A 24,378-nucleotide genomic window follows, 5' to 3' on the forward strand; every position below is an offset into this window, starting at 1 on the left:
ACAACAAATTGTTTCCAATCTCACATATACTATTAAAGTAGAAACACTGATGTCCAAAAGCCATTATCACTACATACCTCTTTCTTGTCTTCCTCTTGACTTACTCCTGACTGAAGTGCCAGTGGAGTTTGGAATTCAGTGTTCAGTCCTGATTGATATTCACCACCAACCTGTTAGAAAGTCCAGTCACACAAAGAGACAAAATTGCCAAAAGTTAGCCCTATGTATGCTTTTGATAATTTCATCTATTGATTCCTTTCTCCTGCAATCTTGACCTCAACTGGATAAAAAAATTTTAAAAAACAAATATAAAAGAATAAAATTTTAAGAAAGAATAAAAGAAAGAAATTAATCAAACAAAAACAATAAAGAAAAGAAAATATCCAGGTCAAAAACATGGATGGGGACTTCCCTGGTGGTGCAGTGGTTAAGAATCCGCCTGCCAATGCAGGGGACACGGGTTCGAGACCTGGTCCGGGAAGATCCCACATGCCATGGAGCAACTAAGCCCGTGTGCCACAACTACTGAGCCTGTGCTCTAGAGCCCGCAAGCCACAACTACTGAGCCCACACACCACAACTACTGAAGCCCACGCCTAGAGCCCATGCTCCTCAACAAGAGAAGCCTCCGCAATGAGAAGCCTGCACACCGCAACGAAGAGTAGCTCCCGCTTGCCACAACTAGAGAAAGCCAGCACACAGCAACGAAGACCCAATGCAGCCAAAAAAAAAAAAAAGAGGATGAACTAATGACAGATCAAAATGTTCAGAATGAAAGTACTTCTAAACTGATCACTTGAAATCACTCTATCATGAGTGTGTGCTTGGGACTGAATCCAGGATATAAAACTAGATCCCTTAACATCTCAAATCTATAATCATTTTCAATTTATACATATTCTTGCAAGGTGTGAGTTTAGAGAATAAAAGCTTGAAAATATTATAGCCATCAACTGACATGGCAGGGAAGAAACTGGGGCTTATTTCCCCTCTAATTATTAGAAAAGCCTGTTGACGTAACTTAGTACACTTACTTGGACATAATATGGTTCAAATTATGATCTCTAACTTTTAGAAATAAAAGTTTAAAATTACTTTTATCTTTTTAGCTTAAAAGTTATTTATCTTTCAGCAAAGTTGCAAGATACAAGATCAGTATGCAAAAATCTATTGTATTTTTATGTACTTGCCATGAACAATCTGAAAATGAAATTAAGGGGAAAATCCATATAAAATACCATCAAAAAATACTTAGGAATAAATTTAATAAAGGAAGTGTAAATTGTATACACTGAAACCAACAAAACATTGTTGAAAGAAATAGAAGATCTAAATGAATCAGAAGGCTTAATATTGTTAAGATGGCAAATTGATCAACAGATTTAATGCAATCTACATCAAAATTTCAGCTGACTTCTTTGTAGAAGTTGACAAGGTTATCCTTAAATTCATACGAAAATGCAAGGGACCTGGAATAGCTGAGATGACCTTGAAACAGAAGAACAAAGTTGGAGAACTCACTCTCCCCAATTTCAAAACTTACTGCAAAGCTACACTGATCAACACAGTGTGGTACTAGCATAAGGATAGACTTATAGATCAATGGAATAGAACTGATAGTTCAGAAATAAACTCTTAAATTTACAATCAACTAATTTTTGACAAGAGTGACAAGCGAATTCAATGGGTAAAAAGAGTCTTTTCAACAAATGATGTTGGGTCAACTGGATATCCAAGCGCAAAAAAGAATGAAGTTGGACCTCTACTGAACACCATATAAGAAAATTAATGCAAAGGGGATTGAAGACCTTGCAGAATGCAAGAGATATAAAATTCTTAGAGAAACACACAGGAGTAAATCTTCATGACCTTGGATCAGGCAATGGTTTCTTAGAAATGACACCAAAAGCACAAGCCACGAAAAAGTAAGTAACCTGGACTTCTTCAAAATTAAAAATTTCTGTGCTGCAAAGGAAAGGAAACCACCAAGAAAGTGAAAAGACAACCCACAGAATAGGAGAAAACATCTGCAAATCACAAAACGAATAAGGGTCCTGTATGTAGAATATGTTAAGAACTCACATAACTCAATAATTAGAAGACAAATAATCCAATTACAAATTGCGCAGAGGATTTAATAATTTTCCAAAGAAGATATACATATGGCCAATAAGCACGTGAAGAGATGCTCATCATTAATCATCAAGTAAATGTAAACCAAAACCACAATGAGATACGACTTCACACCCATTAAGAGAACTATAATTAAAAAGGCAGACAATGACAAATGTTGGTGAGGATGCAGAGAAATTGGAACCCTCATAATACTGCCAGTGAGAATGAAAAATAGTGCAGCCACTTTGGAAACCAGTTTGGCAGTTCCTCAAAGGTTAAGCATATGATTACCGTAAGTCTCAGCAATTCCCCTCCTAGGTATATACCCAAGGGAAATGGAAACACATATCACAGAAAAACTTATAAACAAATGTTCATAGCAGCATTATTCATGACAGTCAAGAAGTGGAAACAATCCAAATGTCCATCAACTGATGAATGGATAAATAAAACGTGCTATATGAATATAATAGAATATTATCCAATGAATAGGAATGAAGTACTACTACATGCTACAAGGTCAATGAACTTTGAAAACATTACGCTAAGTGAAAGAAGTCAGTGACAAAAGGCCATTCCACGATCTCATTTATATAAAATGTCCAGAACAGGCAAATCTATAGAGACAGAAAGTAGATTAGTGGTTGCTTAGGGCTGGGGATGGGGGTGAGGGGAAAAAGGGAGCGAGTGGCTGCTAATGGGTATATGACTTTTGGGGAGTGATGAAAATATTCTAAAATCGATTGTGGCAAAGTTTGCACAACCCTTTGAATATAGTAAAAACACTGAACTGTACACTTTAAATGGGTTACTTGTATGGTATATAAAGTAGTCAATCCTCATTATTTGAATACTCCTATATTATTTGTGAATTTGCCTATTCGCTAAAATGTATTTATCACAAAGTTAATACTCGCATTGCTTTTGTGGTCACTTGCAGACATGCACAGAGCTATGAAAAATCTGAATCGTCAGTTGTGCACATTGCCAGCTGAGGTCGAACACGGTGATGCTCTACCTTTGTTTGGGCCTTCATGCTGTAAACAAGTATCCCTTTCAAGGTACATTTGGTGCAAAGGTTTTTGTATTTTTGTGCTTTTTTTGTTGATTTTGCTGTTTAAAACATCCCTCAAGCACAGTGCTGAAGCACTACCTAGTGTTCTTAAGCATAAGAAGGCTGTGATGTGCCTTATGGAGAAAATATTTACATGTATTAGATAAGCTTCGTTCAGGCACGAGCTATAGTGACACTGGCCCTGAGTACAATGTTAATGAATCAACAACACACATTAAAAAGGTGTCTTTAAACAGAAATTCACACAAAACAGTTGAGCAATGAATGGTTCAGTATTCACTAAAATTCAGTGTTTACGGCAACTTTATAGAACATAACTACTATGAATAAAGAGAACTGATTGTATATTTCAATAAGGCTGTTATTTTTAAAGTTATTTATTTGTTATAGAGGAAATCTGAAAACAATACATAGCAAAAGGCTAATGGTGGTTATCTCTGGAATTTTGGGGTTTTTTTCTTTTTGTTTATTTGTATTTACTTTCGCTATAATAAAAATGAAATTTTCTGCTTTCAAAAAAGTAAGAAAAACCGGACTTCCAGCACTGGCCAAGGAGTAAGCCCACTCTGAGCCTCTCTCTCTCACTGATTGTAACTAAAAATTCCAGGAAATGTGGCCCCTGGTATCTGGAGAGTATATGGGGTGGGTATCCTCAAGAGGAGTGAGTTCAGAACTCCACTCAATACTCTGTAATGACCTATATGCGAACAGAATCTATAAAAAGAGTGGATATGTGTATACGTATAACTGATTCACTTTGCTGTACAGCAGAAACTAACACAACATTATAAATCAACTATACTCCAATAAAAATTAATTTAAAAAAAAAAGATGCATGAGTTAGAAAAGTGGATTCCTTAATTCTGTGTATGAACTGGCACACATCCCAGAATCACCCCTGAGCTGTGCATGCATGGTATGGACTTAAAGAAGTATAATGAAGGCTTTGAGAACTGAACTAACATTGGAGCCACTGTTCACAGAAGATGAGGAAGAACGTATAATCTGAATTTAACCAGGTTGACTGCTTGCCAAAACAAACAAAAAAAAATATGCAACATTATTCAGAGGATTTTAATAGAAACCTGTCTCACAATATAATATTCAAAATTGGACCCAGAAGAAAAGACGGCAAGATAATCCAGAATATGGATCCAAAGAAAGACAATTCTTCCTCTGAGATTAGTAGGAACAGGTAAGAATGGCAAAAAAGTAAATGGTCAAGGGAGTGATTGCATGATGGCTTCTATTTTTTTTTTTTAACGAAAGTCTGAGAGTATGGGGGTGCAGCAGGAACTTTAAGGAGTATTTAAGGGTTAGAATTATCAGTGTGGGCCATAGGTGAGGGAGCAGACAAGTGGCAAGTAAGGAAAAAGCTAGGCAGCACTGGGGACCCAGCTGTGACTATAAACCGTAAGGATGAATGTGTATAAATCTACACTATTCAAGAGCTTTTTTCCAATAAGGCTGGATTATTTGGGAGCCTAAAATGTGAAAGGACTGATCCAGGGTTGAGGATTTTCAGGGCTGGTATGGCAGAAGGACAAGAAGAAGAGGTTCTGACTACCAAAGCTGCACCCTCAACTAAACAGTCAGCATTCGGTACCCCTCTTCTGTGCTCAGCTAATGCCCTATGCATCCTCCACCACTAAGTACGTTGCTTCAAAATTATCGCTTATTTGTCAGTCTCTCTTCTTTAGACTGTCTGAAATTTGAGTGCTATGTCTTGTTCATAGTTATATCTTTGATATTTAGAACCTAAACAATGGCTAACATCAAACAGGTGCTCAGTAAGTGTTTGATTGACTAATTCTTTCTAAACAAATTTAGCAAGAAACTAGCAGGTACCAGGCACCATGTTAAAGGCTGTCCACACTCCAGTAAACAAAACAAGTGTGGTGCCTCTCCTCATAAAGCTTATAGACTAGTGGAAGCCATGTAAATAAGTAAATAATTACGAACTGTCTTGTTTATGGAGAAGGAAACAAACAGAATGCAGGGACAGAGGAAAAACAGAAGAGGGGAGGCCTAATCTTGATAAGGTGGTCAGAGCAGTCTTTTCTAAAAAGGTGACATTTAAGCTGAAACGTGAAGGATGAGAAGGGACCAACTTTGTGAAGAAAAAAGAGAAGACTATACAAGCAGAGGGGGGAAAAAAGCAAAACAGCTGAAGTAGAAAAGGGCCTGGCATAGTTCAGGATATATAAATGGCGATGCAGAAGAAAACATGACAGCCTTCCCTTAGACCAATCTTAGAGACCCAAACCAAAAATAACAGAGGATCTGCAGTTTAGTCCTAAAAGCCTCAGCCCAAATCCATAATTCTGCCTTTATGCCTCCTTTTCTTTCTGCTCTCTTAAAACAGCCAAGAGGAAATTTCTCTTTATCTCTTTCATATATTCTAACAACGCTGGTTGCCTGAAGGCTCTGTCTTTAAAATAACGTGAAACCACAAGTCAGAAATTATCCAGACAATGGTAAAATTCTAGTGGGAATAAACTAGACTTCAGTTAAGTCATAGAAAAATCTTAGTAGGCCAGCATACTGTGACATTTTCTTGAAAAACTATAGATCTTAAATCAATACACCAAAACTTAGGCAATATAACCCTAACAAGCTCCAGCCCAAATTCTGAATAGTTTATTTCTTGGTGATCCTACCTTATGCTCTACCAGGTTACTAATGGAGATCTAGTCCTGGCTGTTGGTGAAAGATCCTCCTGACCCCTCCCCCTCAGAAACCACTTATTTCTTTCCCTCTCACACCATAGAAGACAACGGCCACCAGAAATACACCTTTAATAAAAGAACATACATGTAAAAAATACAATTTTCCAATAGGCAACAAGCGCTCCTGACAATACCCTAGGCTTCGGCGGGTAATCTTAGATTTTACACACTATGAAATAAACTCAGGATCTGCTTTTTGCTCAGCCTTACTGCTCCCAGCTCAGTAGGACCCATAACCTTATCTAAACTCCAGGGCTCATACTCTACAGTCTGCTTTACCTGTCTGCTGCTGGAAGCCTCTCTCTGGTGCTTGGGTGGAAGATGTTGATGGCCGGCCGGAAGCAAACCTGCTCGCTGTCTTTCAGCTGTTCCAACAGACGGTTGCTGTATGGAGCGTAAGCTCTAAAAGATACAAATGCATTCACCAAATTGTGTGAGCAGTGACGTAATGGTAGTAAAAATACTTTAGGCTGCAGCGATACCCCTGCTGTAATCTAAATAGGTCAGAATAGTCTAATACATTACGGCATAAAAGTAGACATTACACTTCCTTCCACTACTATGGATCTTAACTGTATCTGCAAAGCAATAAGTTTCTCTATCCATAAAACAAGGATAAGAATAGTATCCATCTCCCAGGGTAATTGTGAGAGTTAAATGAGACAATGGATACAAAGTTTTAGAACCATTTTGGCTATGGTAAATGCTTAATGAATTTAAGCTGTTAGTCTTAATAATATTAATAACATTATTGATAATATTAATAAGAGATAACACTATCATCATCATCATTGTTGTTGGTAGCATAGCTCTGGCAAGTCTATATCAGACTCTAACTAACTGACTTTCTGCTGCTTACACTTTACTATACTCTGCTCTACCTGCTCTCTGGTGGAGCCTGGATCCTGGATTTCATGTAAAACATATTCATGATGCTCCAGAAATAACTCCATTCTCCATCTCTCATCTGTCATATTATGTGAGGCCTGCCCATAGTTCCTGTGCTAAAAGAAAACAAACATTGAACATCAATTGTCCAAGCGGTAGCATCATGCCAGGGCAATAGTAAAAGCTTCAGTGAAGAGGCCAGAAGTAGTTTCAACAGGGCAGAATGGTCACGGAACAGGAGGACATTATATCTTTGCCCATTGTTATTGACCTTAACACTAAACCCCTGAAGCAGTTACTACTTTGCCCTGTCAATCTTGAACCAAAACCTAAGGAATATACTCTCTGTTACTTACTTCTCACTATATTCTGCTTTACTTATTCTCTGGGAGAGGCTAGGTCTTGAATACCAGGTGAAACATACCGATGGCACTCCAGAAGCAACTCCTCTTTCAATCTCCCATTTCTCAAAAGATGAGGGCTGTTTGATACACTTGTTCTAAAGGAATAACAAAACACAGAACTAATTGTCTAAGCAAAAATTATAGGTTAGTGACAATACTGTACACTTCAGTGACAACCCCGAAATAATGATACTAGGGGAGGGTAATATAACAATTAGAGGTGTGCATGTGTGTGTTTAATATAAAATTTCCAAACATACATAAAAGTGGGAAAAAAATTAGTATAATAAATCCCAGATACCTATCACCCAGCACCGACAATTAGCAACATCATGTTTTTTGTTTTTGTTTTTTCTTTTAATTTTTATTGGAGTATGGTTGATTTTACAATGTTGTATTAGTTTCAGGTGCACAGCAAAGTGAGTCAGTTATACATACATCCACTCTTTTTTAGATTCTTTTCCCATATAGGCCATTACAGAATATTGAGTAGAGTTCCCTGTGCTATACAGTAGGTCCTTATTAGTTATCTATTTTATATATAGTAGTGTGTATATGTCAATCCCAATCTCCCAATTTGTCCCTCCCAGCAACATCATGTTTTTTCATCCATCTCTTCTCCCACTTTCTTTCCTGGAGTATTTTAAAGCAAATCCCAGATTATTCTGGCATTTTTTTTCTTTTTCATTTTTTGCATGGGGCAACTCTTTATTCAACAACACATTTGGAAGAAGATAAGGCAACAAGGCAATATTTTTATAATGTTGCTAGCATTTTCTCAGGTAAAGCCAGGAAAAAAGCTTGTGTCATTTCCCAAAGTACTCCTACTCGATGTCCCCAATAACTCCATGCAGAAACACTAGAAGTGGTGAAGTCTAGGAAGTTTTGAGTGGCAAACAGCTTGTTTTTTCCTTCATCATAATTGGTTTGCAAATTGGATGTCTGGCTTTGGTGTACTGCTTCAGATGGCCAAGAGCAGAATTCCTTCAGTATGTATAAGACTAAAGGTCAAAAGCCAAATTTGCTGAAGGACTTGAGTTCAAGAAGAACAATTTACGGATAACCAATCAATGTTATATAAAACCTATCTCTTATTTAACCCAAATGACAGAGGTATGCTTTCTCACCTGGACTCTTTAGATCTGGCACACTCTGAAATAAATGAAGACATCATACTCTTAGCCTAACTCTAGAAGCTTTAATTCTATGTAGTCTACATACTAGCTAGCTTGGCAAGCTCCAGCCCAAATCTTAAGTAATTTCATCTGTTACTCTTTTAGAAAGTAGACAGTGCTCTCACTGTATTCTGCTCTACCTGCTCTCTAGGGGAGGCTTGGTCTTGCATTTTAGGTTTAACATACTGATGACACCCAAGAGTCAATTCATCTCTCACTCTCTCTTCTCTCATAAAAGATGACAGTTGTTTCAGAAACATGTTCAAAATAAACAACAAAAACAGAAAACAAGTCGTCTAACCAGGGCAACAGGCTAATCTTAATACTCTAGGCTTCAGTGAGAACTCCAGGGAAATGGTAGCAGATGAGGATATTCTGATACATTTTGGTTTGAACGAGGATGTTATACTTTTACCCCAACTCTATAGATCTTCATTTTTTTTTTTTTTTTAAATTAAACCTTTCTTACAACACTTCTTAATTTTATTTATTTATTTATTTTTGCTGTGTTGGGTCTTCGTTTCTGTGCAAGGGCTTTCTCTAGTTGCGGCAAGCGGGGGCCACTCTTCATTGCGGTGCGCGGGCCTCTTACTATCGCGGCCTCTCTTGCTGTGGAGCACAGGCTCCAGATGCGCAGGCTCAGCAATGGTGGCTCACGGGCCCAGTTGCTCCGTGGCATGTGGGATCCTCCCAGACCAGGGCTCGAACCCGTGTCGCCTGCACTGGCAGGCAGACTCTCAACCGCTGCGCCACCAGGGAAGCCCCTAGATCTTAATTTTTAATCCCCAAACACGTACAGAATAGTCTGACAAACCATCCCCCCCAAATTTTAAGTAATTTAGTATCTGCTAATTCTTCCTATAATATTCACGTAAGGGCAGTATGCTTGTGGTAATAAAGTGGGCTTCAGCAAAAGTTATAGCATAATCTTAGTAAATTAAAATAGTCTGATTCCACAATAAGAATATGAATGTGATTTATCATCCTTCTGAATGACAGAACTGATTTGACTGATACAGTTCACTGAACAAGGACCTGATTCTATATTTGACATTACCAGTTGTTGAAAATGTATAAAATCCAGTTACTTTATTTCTTATCTATCTCTTTCTGATTGTGCTCTACCTGATCTCTGATGAAGGCCTGGTCCTGAAGTTTAGGAGGCAGATACTGATAACCTGCCAGAGGAAAGTCTTCTCTCCCTTTCTCATTTGTCATATCACAATATGACTCCTTGAAGCATACCTTCTAAAAGAGAAAAAAACATAAAGTGTAAATTGTTCAGTGGGAGTAACGTGATAGCAATAATATTCTAGGCTTTATTGGGAGCCTTACGGTAATTTTTTCAACTCCAGATAATGTGAAACATTATGGAATACAACAGAAAACCATACTTTTTGAAATCTAGCTAAGAACAATCTTGGAAAGTTCCAAACTAAACCCAAACAATGCAGTTCCTGATGGTCTCTCTCCTTCTTCTGCTCTACCTTGCTGTTGATGAAGGCCTGATCTTGATGCCTGTGTAGAAGATCCTGATGGACATCCAGAGGAAACAACTCTCCCCCACTCCTACCTATCAAAATTGATGCTGGCGGCTTCAAATTTGCTTTCTAAAAAAGAACAAATATAAAATAGCAATTGTTCAGTTAAGAAAGACAGGTTAATCAATAATACTTTAGGTTGCACTGAGAATTCAGGAGTTAACTGAGGTCAGAATATAATTGAACATCTTATAGAATAAATTAACAAATTATACTCTATTCCCCATAAACCCAGCCACAACCCTAAGTAATTTACTTCCTGTTGATCCCTTTCTTCTTCCTCTTGGTCTAACTGATCCCTGGTGGAGGGCTGACCTTGGAACCTGGGTAAAAAATACTGTTGGACACTTGTGGGCCACTCTTTTTTCCCATCTTTCAGCTCTCAAAACAAATGACAGCTGCAAGAAATACTTTCCCTAATGAAGAAAATTTTTTAAAAAGCAAATTGTTCAGACAGGAGTAATATGCTGCTGATAATATTTTAACACTTAATAAGAACCCTGGACATTTATTTGATAAATCAATCAGTAAACTATTTTGTTCCAACTATGGCTCTCCAAATCAGCTGCAATATAGTCCTTGCAAATCCCACTACAAGCCTTAAAGAGCTTATTTCTTTTTGTTATATCTCCTTTCCACTCTATTTTACCTGATCTCTGGGTAGAAAATCCTGGTCCTGGCATTTGGGTTGAACATTCTGGTCTTTGGGAAGAACATGCTGGTCTGTGGGTAGAAAATCCTGGTCCTGACATTTGGGTAGAACATTCTGATCTTTGGGAAGAATATGCTGGTCTGTGGGTAGAAAAGCCTGGTTTTGGAGTAGAAAATCTTGGACTTCCAAAACAATATTCCCATCTTCTAGTTCAACATTCTGATCTTTCAGCGTAACACTCTGAGTTTTGGTCTTAACAGCCTGGGCTTTGGGCTCAACAGCTTGGCCTTCCAAAACAATATTCCCATCTTCTAGTTCAACACTCTGATCTTTCAGCGTAACACTCTGAGTTTTGGTCTTAACAGCCTGGGCTTTGGGCTCAACAGCTTGGCCTTCCAAAACAATATTCCCATCTTCTAGTTCAACACTCTGATCTTTCAGCGTAACACTCTGAGTTTTGGTCTTAACAGCCTGGGCTTTGGGCTCAACAGCTCGGCCTTCCAGCTCGATATCCTGGGCACCGAGCCTCAGCTCAACGCTCTGGGCTTCCAGCTCAACACTGCAGACACCTGTCACATCACCCTGGGTTTGCAGCAGGTCACCTTGGGCTTCCGGAAGATAATCCTGGGCTTCTGGCAGAACATCCTGATGTAACTGCTTTACCTCTTCCTCTTCCATCACAGCAAATAATGGATTTTTGAATTGTACTTTCTAAAAGTGAACATAAACATCAAATATAGAATGCCAAGCATCAGCAACACTGGGTTTTCTGCAAGATTCCTAAAATAATCTTAAAAGGATACGGTAGTCAAACAAATTACTAAAATAAAATGCAAAATTACGGTCTTTGCTCAACTCAATAGAACCTAAATCTACAGTCCCAAACCAGTACAAGAATACTGGCATCTCTAGTCCAAATCATAATTACTTTAATTTCTATTACACTATCTCTTTTCACTCTGCTTTACCTGAACTGTGCTGAAAGGTATATCCTTGTCTTCAAAAAGAAGATCCTGCTGGTCCCCCCAAGACAAATTCTTTTTCCCTTTCTTATCTATCATAATAGATGAAGATTGCTCAGTGTCAGGTTCCTAAAGAACACACAAACAAAAATGGAAAAGAAAAAAAAAACAACCAAATGTATCTGTTACAGGTAGAAACAAGAATGCATGCAAAAGAATTAAGTTAGAACTCTTCCTCACACCATATATAAAAACTAACTCAAAATGGATTATAGACCTAAATATGAGAGACAAAATTATAAAATTCTTAGAAGAAGACATAGGATTAAGCAATGGCTTAATAGATACTGCACCAAAGGCACAAGCAGCAAAAGAAAAATAGATAAATTAGACTATACCAAAACTAAAACTTTTGTGCTGCAAATGATAGCATTAAGAAAGTGAAATGACAACCCAGAGAATGGGAGAAAATACTTGCAATCAAGTATCTGATAAGGGACTTTTATTCAGTATAAAGAATTCTTATAACTTGATAATAAAAAGACAACTCAATTTAAAAATGGCACTACATTTGAATACAGATTTTCTCCACGAGAGATATATAAATGGGCAATAAGCACATGAAAAGATACTCAAGATGATTAGTCATCAGGAAAATACAAATCAAAAGTATGGAGAGATACCACTTCACACCCACTAAGGTGGCTATAAAAAAGATGGGCAATAACAAGTTTTGAAGACGATGTGGAGAAATTGGAACCCTCATACATTGCTGATGGAAAACACCTTGGCAGGGGCTTCCCTGGTGGCGCAGTGGATAAGAATCTGCCTGCCAATGCAGGGGACAGAGGTTCAATCCCTGGTCTGGGAAGATCCCACATGCCGTGGAGCAACTAAGCCCGTGCACCACAACTACTGAGCCTGTGCTCTAGAGCCCGCGAGTCACAACTACTGAAGCCCGCATGCCTAGAGCCCGTGCTCCGCAACAAGAGAAGCCACCGCAATGAGAAGTCTGCACACCGCATCAAAGAGTAGCCCCCGCTCGCCGCAACTAGAGAAAAGCCCACGCACAGCGATGAAGATCCAACACAGCCAAAAATAAATTTTAAAATTAATTAATTAATTTTTTTTTAATTAAAAAAAAACACACCTTGGCAGTTCCTCAAAATATTAAACATAGAGTTAACATGACCCAGAAATTCCACAACCAGAGAAATGAATGTCCATACAAAAACATGTAAAAACTGCTTATAGCACAATTATTCATAAAAGCTAAGAAATGGAAACAACACAAATGTCTATCAACTGATGAACAGATATACCAAGTGTGACATACTGATGTACTTATACATGCTACAATGTGGATGAACTTTGAATACATTATGCAAAGTGAAAGAAGCCAGTCACAAAAGACCCCATATTATATTATTCCATTTATATGAAATGCCCAGAATAAGCAAATCTACAGAGACAGAAAGTAGTTTAGTGGTTGCTTAGTACTGGGGGTAGGGACAGGGAGGGACTGGGGAGTGACAGTTAACAGGTACAGGGTTTCTTTCAGGGGTGAAGAAAATCTTCTAAATTAGATGGTGGTGACAGTTGCACAACCCTGTGAATATACCAAAAACCTCTGAACTGTACACTTTCAGTGGGTGAATTGTGTGGTATGTGAATTATAGCTTAATAAAACTGTTAGAAAAAAACAACTATTGGGCATTATAATCTTAATACTTAAACCCATCCTTAATTAGCTGTGGATAGCTCTAACAAGGCATCTTTTTTCCTCTACTCTTTACATTTCCCTACCTGATCTTCCATAAATTTCTGGTAATCTACAAGAGTTAAAAGACCTTGATGGACCTCAAAGGGCATTTCTCCTCTTATCCCTACATTTATCCTAGTGAATGATGGTTTCCTACGAAGTGCTTTCTGAAAAAAAAGAAAAATTAATACAAATATAAATGGTCTAGAGAAAGCAATATGCTCATGACACTAAGCTGAGTTTTTGTGAAAGATCTGGAGCAATCCTAGCAGGTTATGGTAGTCTAATACAGAATAGTGAGTTCTATTTCAAGTATACAAACAAGTCACTTACATATCAAACACATGGAAGTGAAATTCCTGGTAGGAGAATTTTTTTTTTTTAACATCTTTATTGGAGTATAATTGCTTTACATTGTTGTGTTAGTTTCTGCTGTATAACAAAGTGAATCAGCTATACATATACATATATCCCCGTATCCACTCCCTCTAGTGTCTCCCTCCCTCCCTCCCTATCCCACCCCTCTAGGTGGTCACAAAGCACGGAGCTGATCTTGGTAGGAGAATATTTTAACTTTATAAATGATAATTTGCCCCTATCCTAGCCAGTAACAATTTCAGAAGGCTTATAATTTTGTCTTGGTGATCTAACAGTGGGCAAGGCAAATATATCTCTTCTATGTTTATCTCTAAATCTGGAACAACAATAACAACCAGAGAGATTCTAATGTCAGTCAAAATAAGTGTAACAAGAAAACGAAACCAGAGTTCAGCTGGGTTATAGATTGTTCTCCTTTCTGACTGGCAGCTTCCTCCTTCACACAACTGAATGGGTAGAAAACTGCTCAGATTTGAGGGGAAGACTACATACTTGATAAGAAAAATTTCACTAATTTCTTAGATCATTCTCAATTATATGGAGTAGATTTGTTTGTGATGTTTTACCTGAAAAACACACATGCATTCTTTGGAAGCAAGCAGCTAGCCTGAATTCACCATCAACATCATAATGAATTACACTTAAATGGCACCTTTGACGTATCAAACTGGTTTACACAAGGATGTTATCTCAGACTTAATCCTCCTCCCTTCTACTGGAGAATTATTTCAGTCAGGCCTAGGAACAGTACTCTTTCTGGGAAAAACATCAGTTGAAAGATTTGAACATGCTCCACACAATGTGAAGTATCAGTCTCTAGGCTCTGATAACCCTTTTTTTTTTTTCTGGTTTAAATAAAATGTGTCCAATCATCTCCTTTGAGCAGTACCGGGAAGTCAGTCTTATGGACCAAACTATAGTACTGCCAAATCCGTGGTAGAGGTATGAAAATTGTCAAGAAACTAAGTCAAGAATTTAGTTTCAAAACAGTCTTAAGTCACAACAAGGCAATCCTAGAAAAAGTTAACCATACTTAATGCATCTAAGATGGAATGCCATATGTAGGCACACCCATGCCCACTTGTTTTTTATATTTAACTATAAATTTCTTAATTATCGCTGAAGAGGAAGGTATTAGAGCTTAGTATTCTACCAACTGCAAACATATAAGAGACAAATGTCTTTGATGGTTGCACAGAGATACTTAAGGAAAAAATACCAAAATAAAATATAAACATATATGTAACCTAGGAAAATGTAAAAAAATACCAATTAGGAAGCAAAACTGAGAAAGAACTAAGCAAGAGACAGAGTTCATAATGGTACCAAAAAAAAAGAGTAAAAAAAGACTAATTAATGATCCATTTTACTGATGCTGCCTATCAAAACTTGAAATTAATGCTAAAATTAAGTAAACACAGGAAAATACATGGGTTTAACATCCAAATTTGTGAACATGGAAATAAGGAGGCACCAAAACAATGTAATTTTACAAGCATAGCTTTAAATATTCTTTTAAGTCTAACTCCATATTTAGGTTCCAATTATTCACTCTAAACTTATTCTATATTTTGAATCAAAAGAATTTCTTTCTTTTTAAAAAATAATGGTATTGACTTTTTCCTGATTAAAAAATAAAATATATACATTATGGAAAATTTCTACAGTAAAGAAAAGCAAGAGAAAAAAATAAAAATCACCTATAATAACACTATCCAGAAATAATCAGTATTAACCTCTTGGTCCATTTCTTTCCAGGCCTTTGTCTGTGCTCATAGCATTCTCTCCCCATCTCGATATTTTGCTTTATTTTTTTCATAGCACTTATCATTTGAAATAAAATTTTGTATTTATTTGCTTATTTATTATATGCTTCCCTACTAACACAGGAGCTCCTTGTCTACCTTTTCACCACTGTTAAGTCCTGCTTCTAGAACAATGCCTGGCAATGGTAGACATTCCATAAATATTTATGGAATGAATTTTTTTAATTGAACTTATATTGTATCTAATTTTATATCCTACTTTTTCCACTTAACTTTATATCACAGACACTTTCCCTAGTCTTCAGATATCCTTTGAAAGCATGATATTTTTGATAATAGCTATAAACGAATATATCATAACTTTTAAACTGCTCCCTACTATTGGATAATTAAGGTTATTTCCAATTATTTTTCAGGTCTAAATAATGTAGAGATGTAAATTAATCTTTATCTTATTTTTTATCTGTATTTTTCGAACCAGCTCATTAGAATTTAATTTACCTCTTGGGTGGGAAAGTTTTTCTTTCGATCATCTGGAAACACCGATGCATTTTTTTTATTCACAGTCTTAAATGATGCCAGCCGTTGACGTGCTTCTTTCATGGTTTGACTAAGCTGCCAAAGAAAGGGGAAAAAAAAGAAAACAAAAACAGGCTAAAGTCTTAATACCAAATTCACTAAGTGTTCCAACAGGAAAACAGGCCCCTATTATTAAAAAAAATGCCAGACCTAAGACAAGAGGATTACTTGGAAAGGAGATTTTCTGATCTGCTGATAAGTGTATTTACAACATTATTTTCATTATCTTAAGAGACTGTATTTCATGACTTGATTTAAGTGCTGTTACTCAAATCATTTTTTAATAACGTATGCTTTATATTAAGTACGTACACAAAAATATTAGAACCTAAAAGTCTGAATTTGGAAATTATTGAGCAGATACATTCCTTACCTTCTATCCATCTTCTTAATAAAGAGTTATTTCTTCAACTGGTCCTTGCATGCCTGATCACTTTTATCACTCCTTGTAAGAAGACTCTATTCCTAGTCCCCCTAAAATCCTTTTTTCCTATTTACATGAGTCTCTTCTTCACCCATAACATTTGAAAACTATAGTTATTTAGTCTTTTCTCAAATGTCTCTTCTTCCAGGAAGCCTTCCTAAGTTAATTTAGAGTATAAATTCAAACCTGTCAACAGAACCAATTTGTCTCAGGTACTCTAGGTAACAATTGATAATAAATATTAATATTAAATATGTTAATTTTGTGTTCATTACTTATCTCTACCTACCAATTTCAGTAAGTATCTATTTTGATTTCTTTTTCAGAGAAGCACACAGTCTAATTTACATTTCACATATCTGCACAGAATGTTCCTTTAAGGAAAATACAGAAAAGCACATTCCCTATACTACTCAGTGAAATTATGGCGAAGCCAGGACCAGTTCTAACCCATCCAGTGAAAGCTTAATGACATCATTTCTCCCTTAAAGGGAAATAATGACTATGATTTACAGATATAAATAACAAATACTTTATGATATTTACTAATAGTGACGTAGAGATAAAAACACTCTCTTGCTAACAGCCCGGTTTCCTTACAGCATTATCACCTCTGTTTTGTCCTCGTTTCTAGAAGGTCTATACCTCTAGCCAGAGAAATCAGCTTGAAACATTACTCTTTATTCTACTAAGAGGAGGACTTCCAAATTTGGTTAGTGCAGAGGGCTAAAGGGGTCAAGATAGAGTTAATCACAACGCAAAAAGAGATAGTATATCTGCAGTTGAAGTTATGAAAAAATACAGAGCCATGAACATGCTTACTTTTACTCCTTGCCAAGTGTGGTAGACATTATTGCCCGGCACAAAGTGACCAAGGATGCAAAATACTTGCTGTAACAGATTTAAAATAAGAGTACATAATCTTCATTTTCCATCAAGTCCAAACCTCTATTAGTCGCAGATTGATTTTAGTCCCTTAAGCAGGATATTTCGACTGGTCCAGCAGTTGGACTAAACATTACATTCAGTTTTTCTGTCTTTACCAAAACCCTTCATCAAATCAACCAAAAGATCCTTTCAATAACCTGCTATGAGGACTGTAGTAGGCTGAATAATGGCCACCCAAAGATATCAGGGCTTAATCCCTGAAATGTTACTTTATAAGGAGAAAGGGCCTTTGCACGTGTGATTAAGGATCTTGAGATGAGGAGATAATCCTGGATTATCCAGACAGGCACTAAATGCCATCACAAGTGTTTTTATAAGAGAGGTAGAGGAAGATCAGACATACGGAAGAAGTGATGTGAAGATGGAGGCAGAGATGGGTCTGATGTGGTCACAAGCAAAGGAATGCCAGCAGACACCAAAAGCTTCAAGAGTCAAGGAACAAATTCTCCCTAGAATCTGCGGACACCTGGATTTTGACTTAGTGAAACTGATTTTGGACTTCTGGCCTCCACAACTGTGAGAGAATAAGTTTCTGTCATTTTAAGCCACTGAGTTTGGGGTAATTCGTTACAGCAGCCACAGGAAACTAATACAAAGACCAAAGTTAATGTTAATAAGCACTAAACAAAACACAGAAGACAAGGGGATGGTAAAAATCAAATTATGTAAAATGAACAGGCAGAGAAGTACGTTCCTCTTATTGTAAGATAATGGTGATCACTACATATATTGGTGAGTATGTGTGTGTATATATATGCATTTGTATGTGTATATATATACATATATATTTACATATGTGAGTTTAAACACATATATGTGTTGTGTTTGTAACTACTCAAAACATAAAATTTGACCAAAAGTCTTGTCTGTTCTTTTTCTTTTTGGGGGGCCGCGCCACGCGGCTTGTGGGATAGTTCCCCGACCAGGGATTGAACCCAGGGCCACAGCAGTGAAAGCACCAAGTCCTAACCACTGGACTGCCAGGGAACTCCCCCAAAAGTCTTTTCTGTCCTAGAAGCTTAGACACAATTTTCATTCCTTTGTAGCTGTTGTTATCAACAAAGACTGGCACTGAATCGCTAACCAAGACTTAAAAATTCCCTGGTGGAAATAAATTATTATATAATTACATAGAAAACCCAGCTATCAATAAGCAAAGGTAGTTCTGACCAATAAAATGTACTATATAAACAAATTTTGAGATTTAAATAAACAAATTTTGACACTTAAATCTTAAAATCTAAAGCAAACACTGATCATATATTAAAATGTAAAACTTCAAACAAATATGTAGGATGAAATTTGACAAATATAGATATCTACTGTGACATTGTTCCCCACTCATTGTTCATATTTTCTTCAGTTCTTTTTTTTTTTAACTTTGGGTTTATTTATTTATTTATTTTTATGGCTGTGTTGGGTCTTCGTTTCTGTGTGAGGGCTTTCTCTAGTTGCGGCAAGTGGGGGCCATTCTTCATCGCGGTGCGCGGGCCTCTCACTATCGCGGCCTCTCTTGCTGCGGAGCACAGGCTCCAGACGCGCAGGCTCAGTAATTGTGGCTCACGGGCCCAGTTGCTTCGCGGCATGTGGGATCTTCCCAGACGAGGGCTCAAACCCGTATCCTCTGCATTGGCAGGCAGATTCTCAACCACTGCGCCACCAGGGAAGCCCCAGTTCTTTTTAATTTATTCAGACAATTAGGAATTTATATGGAACTATATAAATGAAACAATGTAGTAATAACATGTAGGTCATGGGAAAAGACTATAGATGAGATCTAACATTTATAGAATTTCACCTATTGCACTGCCATGGAGGCCTAATACCAATGTATTTAAATGTATGTTAATGACATAAAAATCTACCCAAAGTTGAATTCTATCCAAGTACAATATAGTTTATTTGCAAAAGATAACATATTGAGTTTTCAGTGTGTTAGACTTTCCTACAGCCACAAAAATACCATACACCTAAAAATTCACATGAGGCCCTTAGCATAGACTATGAACCCCAATGTAGTGCATCAATTTACCTTTAAGTAGGCATACCAAACTAGAGGTTGGCCAGTAACCTAGACCTAATGCAAAAAGGCAGGATGGGCCAATAAAGATTCCTTACCTTACATAATGAACAAGGAAGTGTTCAGAGAAAAAGTCAGAGACAGGAGCTGGACCTAAAAGATCCTAAGATGGAGAGAAGAGGCTAAAGGAGCCTCAGGTATGCCAAAGTTTTGGAGCTGTGATGATGAAAATACCAGTTAGTAGTAGAAAAATAAGTAAAGAAGAGAGAACACATGTAGAGACAGGATGACCAACTCTCCGTTTGCCCGAAACTGTCCCAAAGGAGTTAGTGCTTAACTCTGTCTCATTGTCTAAGAACTTCTTAGCGACATCTAGTGGATAGAAACTGCAACAAAAACAGTAAGATTAAAGAAAATTGAGCATCTATTGTCATGGTGTTGTATGGGCAAAAGTTTACAGGCTTAAAGTAGTTTAAGTCACTGAACATTCCTCAGTAGTGCATCTTCTTTTAAGAAAAAAACAGGGTTGGGAATTCCCTGGCGGTCCAGTGGTTAGGACTCCGCGCTTGTACGGCTGGGGGCACGTGTTCGATCCCTGGTTGGGGAACTAAAATCCCACATGCCACAAGGCACAGCCAAAAAAAAAAAAGAAAAGAAAAAAATGGTATAAAAACTTTTTAGATTTGGGGAACATTTAAGGCTTTTCATAACCTGATTTTTTCCTACCCGTCTAACCTCATTTTCTGTTGCTTTACCCTGTACACTATCAATTAGAAAGGTTCCATCACTTATTAGCAAATATATTGGGTTGGCCAGAAAGTTTGTTCGGGTTTTTGTACGCTGTTACAGAAAAACCTGAACGAACTTTCTGGCCAACCCAATACTAAGCTCATTACATATTCTAGACTTTTTACTATTCCTCCTATCTCAAAATTCTTTTGAATTTACCAATTAAATTCAGTTTACCAATTCAAAATACACAGCTCACATCCACCTCTTCCAGGAATTCTTCCCAAACTATTTCCTTGGAATTAAAAAATTTTTGAATTTGCACTGTACAAATTTATCAACAATGCAGCAAATATCTCCATATTATTATCTAATAGATTGGGGGTCTACCAGCTTTGTATCTCTACTTGGAAATATAAACCCATGAAAGGTCCTATTTCACATATTAGTATCCCTACAATGTTTAACAAACACAGTATATTCAAATATCTGTGGACTGATGTGTCCTATTCATGTATCAAACAGATGAAGTAAAATCCTCACTACAATGGAATTTATAGCTACCAGTAGCATGAAAGCAAGGACTGTTATTCTGTCTCAGTCAATGTTCTATCCTTTGCAATTTCTGCAGTGCCTGGCTCAATAAATATTTGCTCAGTAAACTGTTCATAATCTTAAAAACACAAATGGTTATAAAAATGATCACTACAAACCAAATAATGACAAGAAAAAGTCATAGTTTGGGCAGAGAGAAAAATCTTTTTAATAAGTATTTCAACATAACACGTGCTTATAAAGCTTTCCCTATTTATACTAACAGCATAATCAGATTTGCTTCATACTTATGACGAAGTATGTCAGCAATCACACAACTTTTATTTTCACATAATCATAATTTTCCACATTTTTGTTCTCCTCTCACTAACCCTAGGATTACATTTTAGAATGATAAGATGAAGGATTATTCCCACAGAAGAGTTGAAGAACATGATCAACCGGACAAAAGCCTGGGTATATTATGCAGGGTGGAGGGGGGTACTGATTAGATGGCATCAAGTGATTTGAGTGGATGAATCTACTCATGGTGGTTAATTTTTAAATATTTGTTATATAAAGTGAGTCACTAAAAAGTTACATTAAAAAATTCTGAATATGTTAATTTAGAGTTTACTATATTATTACTTGACTTATAGATCAATTTATTGTGATAATCAGATTGAGGGACAGAAAAAAGAAACAAAAATAATCTTTTGTCCATATGCCACAAACTGAGAGTAAGTTACCCATAACACAATTTCAGTATAACTGAAAAATCTACATTCTTTGACCTAAAGCTCTTTCTAATAAGTTTTGAACTCTAACACTCTGGCACCTTTCTTTAGATGATTCTTAAGTGTCTGACCAATAAATATAAATTTAAAATATATATAAAAATAAACATCATCCCATTATTCCCCACTTTACAAAGGTAAATAAAAAGAGGAGGTGATAAAAAGCGAAGTTGAATGCGACACCTCCTAATCTCTACATCATAGACTAAAAAAGACCCAGAGACATAAAATAAAATGAATATGTACTTACAGCCTGGGCTTGTTGTTGGAATAGTTCATTCTGATTCTCTCTATTTTCTATTCCATCCTCAAGCTTCTGGGAAGGAGGTAACCTAGCACTTCCAATAGCAGCATTCAAATGGTTTGGAAAAACACTCGTTCTTTTAAGAGTTAAGTATGCTGGATCGGAAGAGTGCATGGCTATAGAGCCTTCTTTTTCTGCCTACACAAAGGAAGAAAGAGTGAGCTTCCCCCAGTCCAGTGCAATCAAATAATGTCTACCAGCAGCCCAAAAGCTTTAAAACTGGGGTTGGGGGGAAGGAGGGGAAGACTTTAGCTGGCAAAAAAACTAACATTTACCAGGCGCCTACTATGTGCTAATATTTTACATTATCTAATTCTCAAAACAACACTGGGAAACAAGTATCATATCCCCATTTCACACATAAAGAAACTATAGTCGAGAGAATTTAAGTAATTAGCCCAAGGTCACAAAGCTAGTAGGCAGCAAAGCCAGAATTCAAACCCCAACCCCAAACTCTGACATTGTTTATAACTATTTGGCGAAAGCAAAAGAGGGAGTCAGAACAACACAGGAAACAGAAACAACAGTTTGTCTGTATACAATCCACTGCCCTCACTAGTAAATCAGATTATGCGAAGCCTGGAATCAAAAGAAAGTGATTCTGTCATTGTCTAATAGCATTTCTCATAACAAACACACTTCCCATTCAATCTTTACTCAGGCTCACTTTTGAACTTACGGCTTCATAAGACCTCTGAAGTTGTTGCTTTTTTCTCAGCCTAATTTGCTGATTTACTCGGCGTTTGACTTGTCTCTGAAAACGCTTCAGAGCTTCTTGTTTCTTTCTTAGCTGTTCCTTTAGCTCTTCTTCAATCAAATATGCTGAAGTCTTTAAAGATGAAAAATAGAAAATAAACTTACATGTCCCATTCGTTTTGCCCATTAGGACTCTGTTGTAAACACAAAGCAGTCAGAATACAGTCCTGAAAAAATAATTCAGTTCTACAACCCAAAATTCCCCATACAGTAAAGAAATCACAGGAGTTCAGAGCTGATAATCTAGATGTAGCTAGTGAGTACCAAGAACTTAAACCAAATCACAAACCAAAAATTGGAATCTGTGAGCACTCAAATCAAATCTTAATTTTTCATTGTACTGAGAACTAAAAGTATCTTCATTAATTCTTAATGAACCAATTCAAACCTATATTATGTTACATTTTCTAAAATGAGTAAAATAGTCCAGATACACCAGATTGCTCACCACTCACCCACTATGTCCTATTATAAAATGAGAATTAGGCTTCATTTTTAACCTAGCATGCCCTTCTTGTCACCTCTATCTAGAAAAGGCCTACTCAGTCAAGACCATCCAATACCCATCTAGTACCTCTCACTCTTATTAACGTTGAGTACAATACTTCTTAACTCCCCCATTAGATTATGAATTCTTTGAGGGCAGGAAATGTATTTAATTCTCCTTTGTTTCCCCTATGGTATACAACACAGAGCCTTGAATACAAAGGTACTCAATATTTATATAATGCTTAATTCCAAAACATTCTAAACAATCTGGAACATTTTATCACATTTGAGTCCTTGATCATTGTTCACCTCCTCCAAGTGCTTTGAATAACAAAGTCATTATAATAACAGCAGTTACCATTATTAAAGATCTATTATGAGATAAACACTTTAACTACCTTGTATCAATGAATCCTCAAAACTACCTCCAATACTAGGTATTCTTAACTCTTATGTTAAAAATGAGGAAATGGGGCTCAGAAGGATTAATCTTTAGTAGTAGCCCAAGATCCTATAGCTGGCAAGCAGCAGAGCTAGAAGTTTCTCTGACTCCAACACTTATGCCCTATACTGTACTGCTTTTCTCTTGACTATGTCTCTCTTCCATAAGGAATCTTCATATTAAATAAAATCATCATACCTCCTATCTATCCCTTCTTCTAATGCAGTGATTCCAAATTCTAATTCTGAGGGGTGCCCCAAATTATTTCACAGAGAGTCATTAAATTCTCCAAATCAAATGAATTTAAGTTCCAATTAAAATTAAAATTTCCAAGAAATCTATCCCATAAACTATTCTACAAGAGTATGTACCATAGGAGTAGAATGTACAAGACAGATATCAATGAATAATTAAGTAAAATAATTCCAAAGTAGATATATATGTAGTAAAGCCTGAACAAGTGACTCAAGTTAAGTCAAGACCCAGACAAATTTAAGCCATTCTGCCTTTCTTTTATTCCCATTGTCTCTGTCTGCCCTCTTTTACTCGCACCTTGGGATTATCAAACGTCTTATTGAAGTGCATGACTGGTTCCAAATTGTGGATCTCAAGCATAAACCAAAGATAAGATTGTACCATAGAAACATATTTTAGAAACATATTTTTCTTATCAACCCTATTGTGTAAGACAACCAGAACCTGAAAACACTTGTTCCATGGGATGTTAAGAGGTTCCCAGAATCATATAAACTTGAGAAATACTGGGTTAAACAAAAATAAATAGTCGGCCCTCTGTATCCACAGGTTCCTCATCCTCAGATTCAACCAACCATGGATGAAAAGAAAATTTTCCAGAAAGTTCCAAAAAAGCAAAACTTAAATATGCCAAGCACAGGCAACTATTTACAT

At 36.7% G+C, this 24,378-nt stretch overlaps 1 protein-coding gene across 7 annotated transcripts in view; it reads right to left on the reverse strand.

Moving 5' to 3' along the window:
- The window catches only part of CCDC15 (coiled-coil domain containing 15), a 54,245-nt gene that overhangs the window by 25,600 nt on the left and 4,267 nt on the right, over positions 1-24,378 (reverse strand). For 3 of the 7 annotated variants that reach the window (XM_059929251.1, XM_059929250.1, XM_059929256.1), the window contains exons 3-13: positions 22,462-22,611; positions 21,729-21,920; positions 15,949-16,062; positions 11,548-11,670; positions 10,577-11,290; positions 9,874-9,996; positions 9,512-9,634; positions 7,232-7,306; positions 6,801-6,923; positions 6,199-6,321; positions 78-170 (exon numbers count right to left, since the gene is read on the reverse strand). In XM_059929251.1, the coding sequence (XP_059785234.1) occupies positions 78-170; positions 6,199-6,321; positions 6,801-6,923; positions 7,232-7,306; positions 9,512-9,634; positions 9,874-9,996; positions 10,577-11,290; positions 11,548-11,670; positions 15,949-16,062; positions 21,729-21,920; positions 22,462-22,611 (1,953 nt within the window). Of the gene's footprint in view, positions 1-77; positions 171-6,198; positions 6,322-6,800; positions 6,924-7,231; positions 7,307-9,511; positions 9,635-9,873; positions 9,997-10,576; positions 11,291-11,547; positions 11,671-15,948; positions 16,063-16,399; positions 16,464-21,728; positions 21,921-22,461; positions 22,612-24,378 lie in introns of those variants that run through there. The other 4 variants (XM_059929253.1, XM_059929255.1, XM_059929254.1 and 1 more) reach the window with 4 other exon arrangements.

This window comes from Balaenoptera ricei, chromosome 8 (genome assembly GCF_028023285.1).
Source record: "Balaenoptera ricei isolate mBalRic1 chromosome 8, mBalRic1.hap2, whole genome shotgun sequence".
Classification (NCBI taxonomy): Eukaryota; Metazoa; Chordata; class Mammalia; order Artiodactyla; family Balaenopteridae; genus Balaenoptera; species Balaenoptera ricei.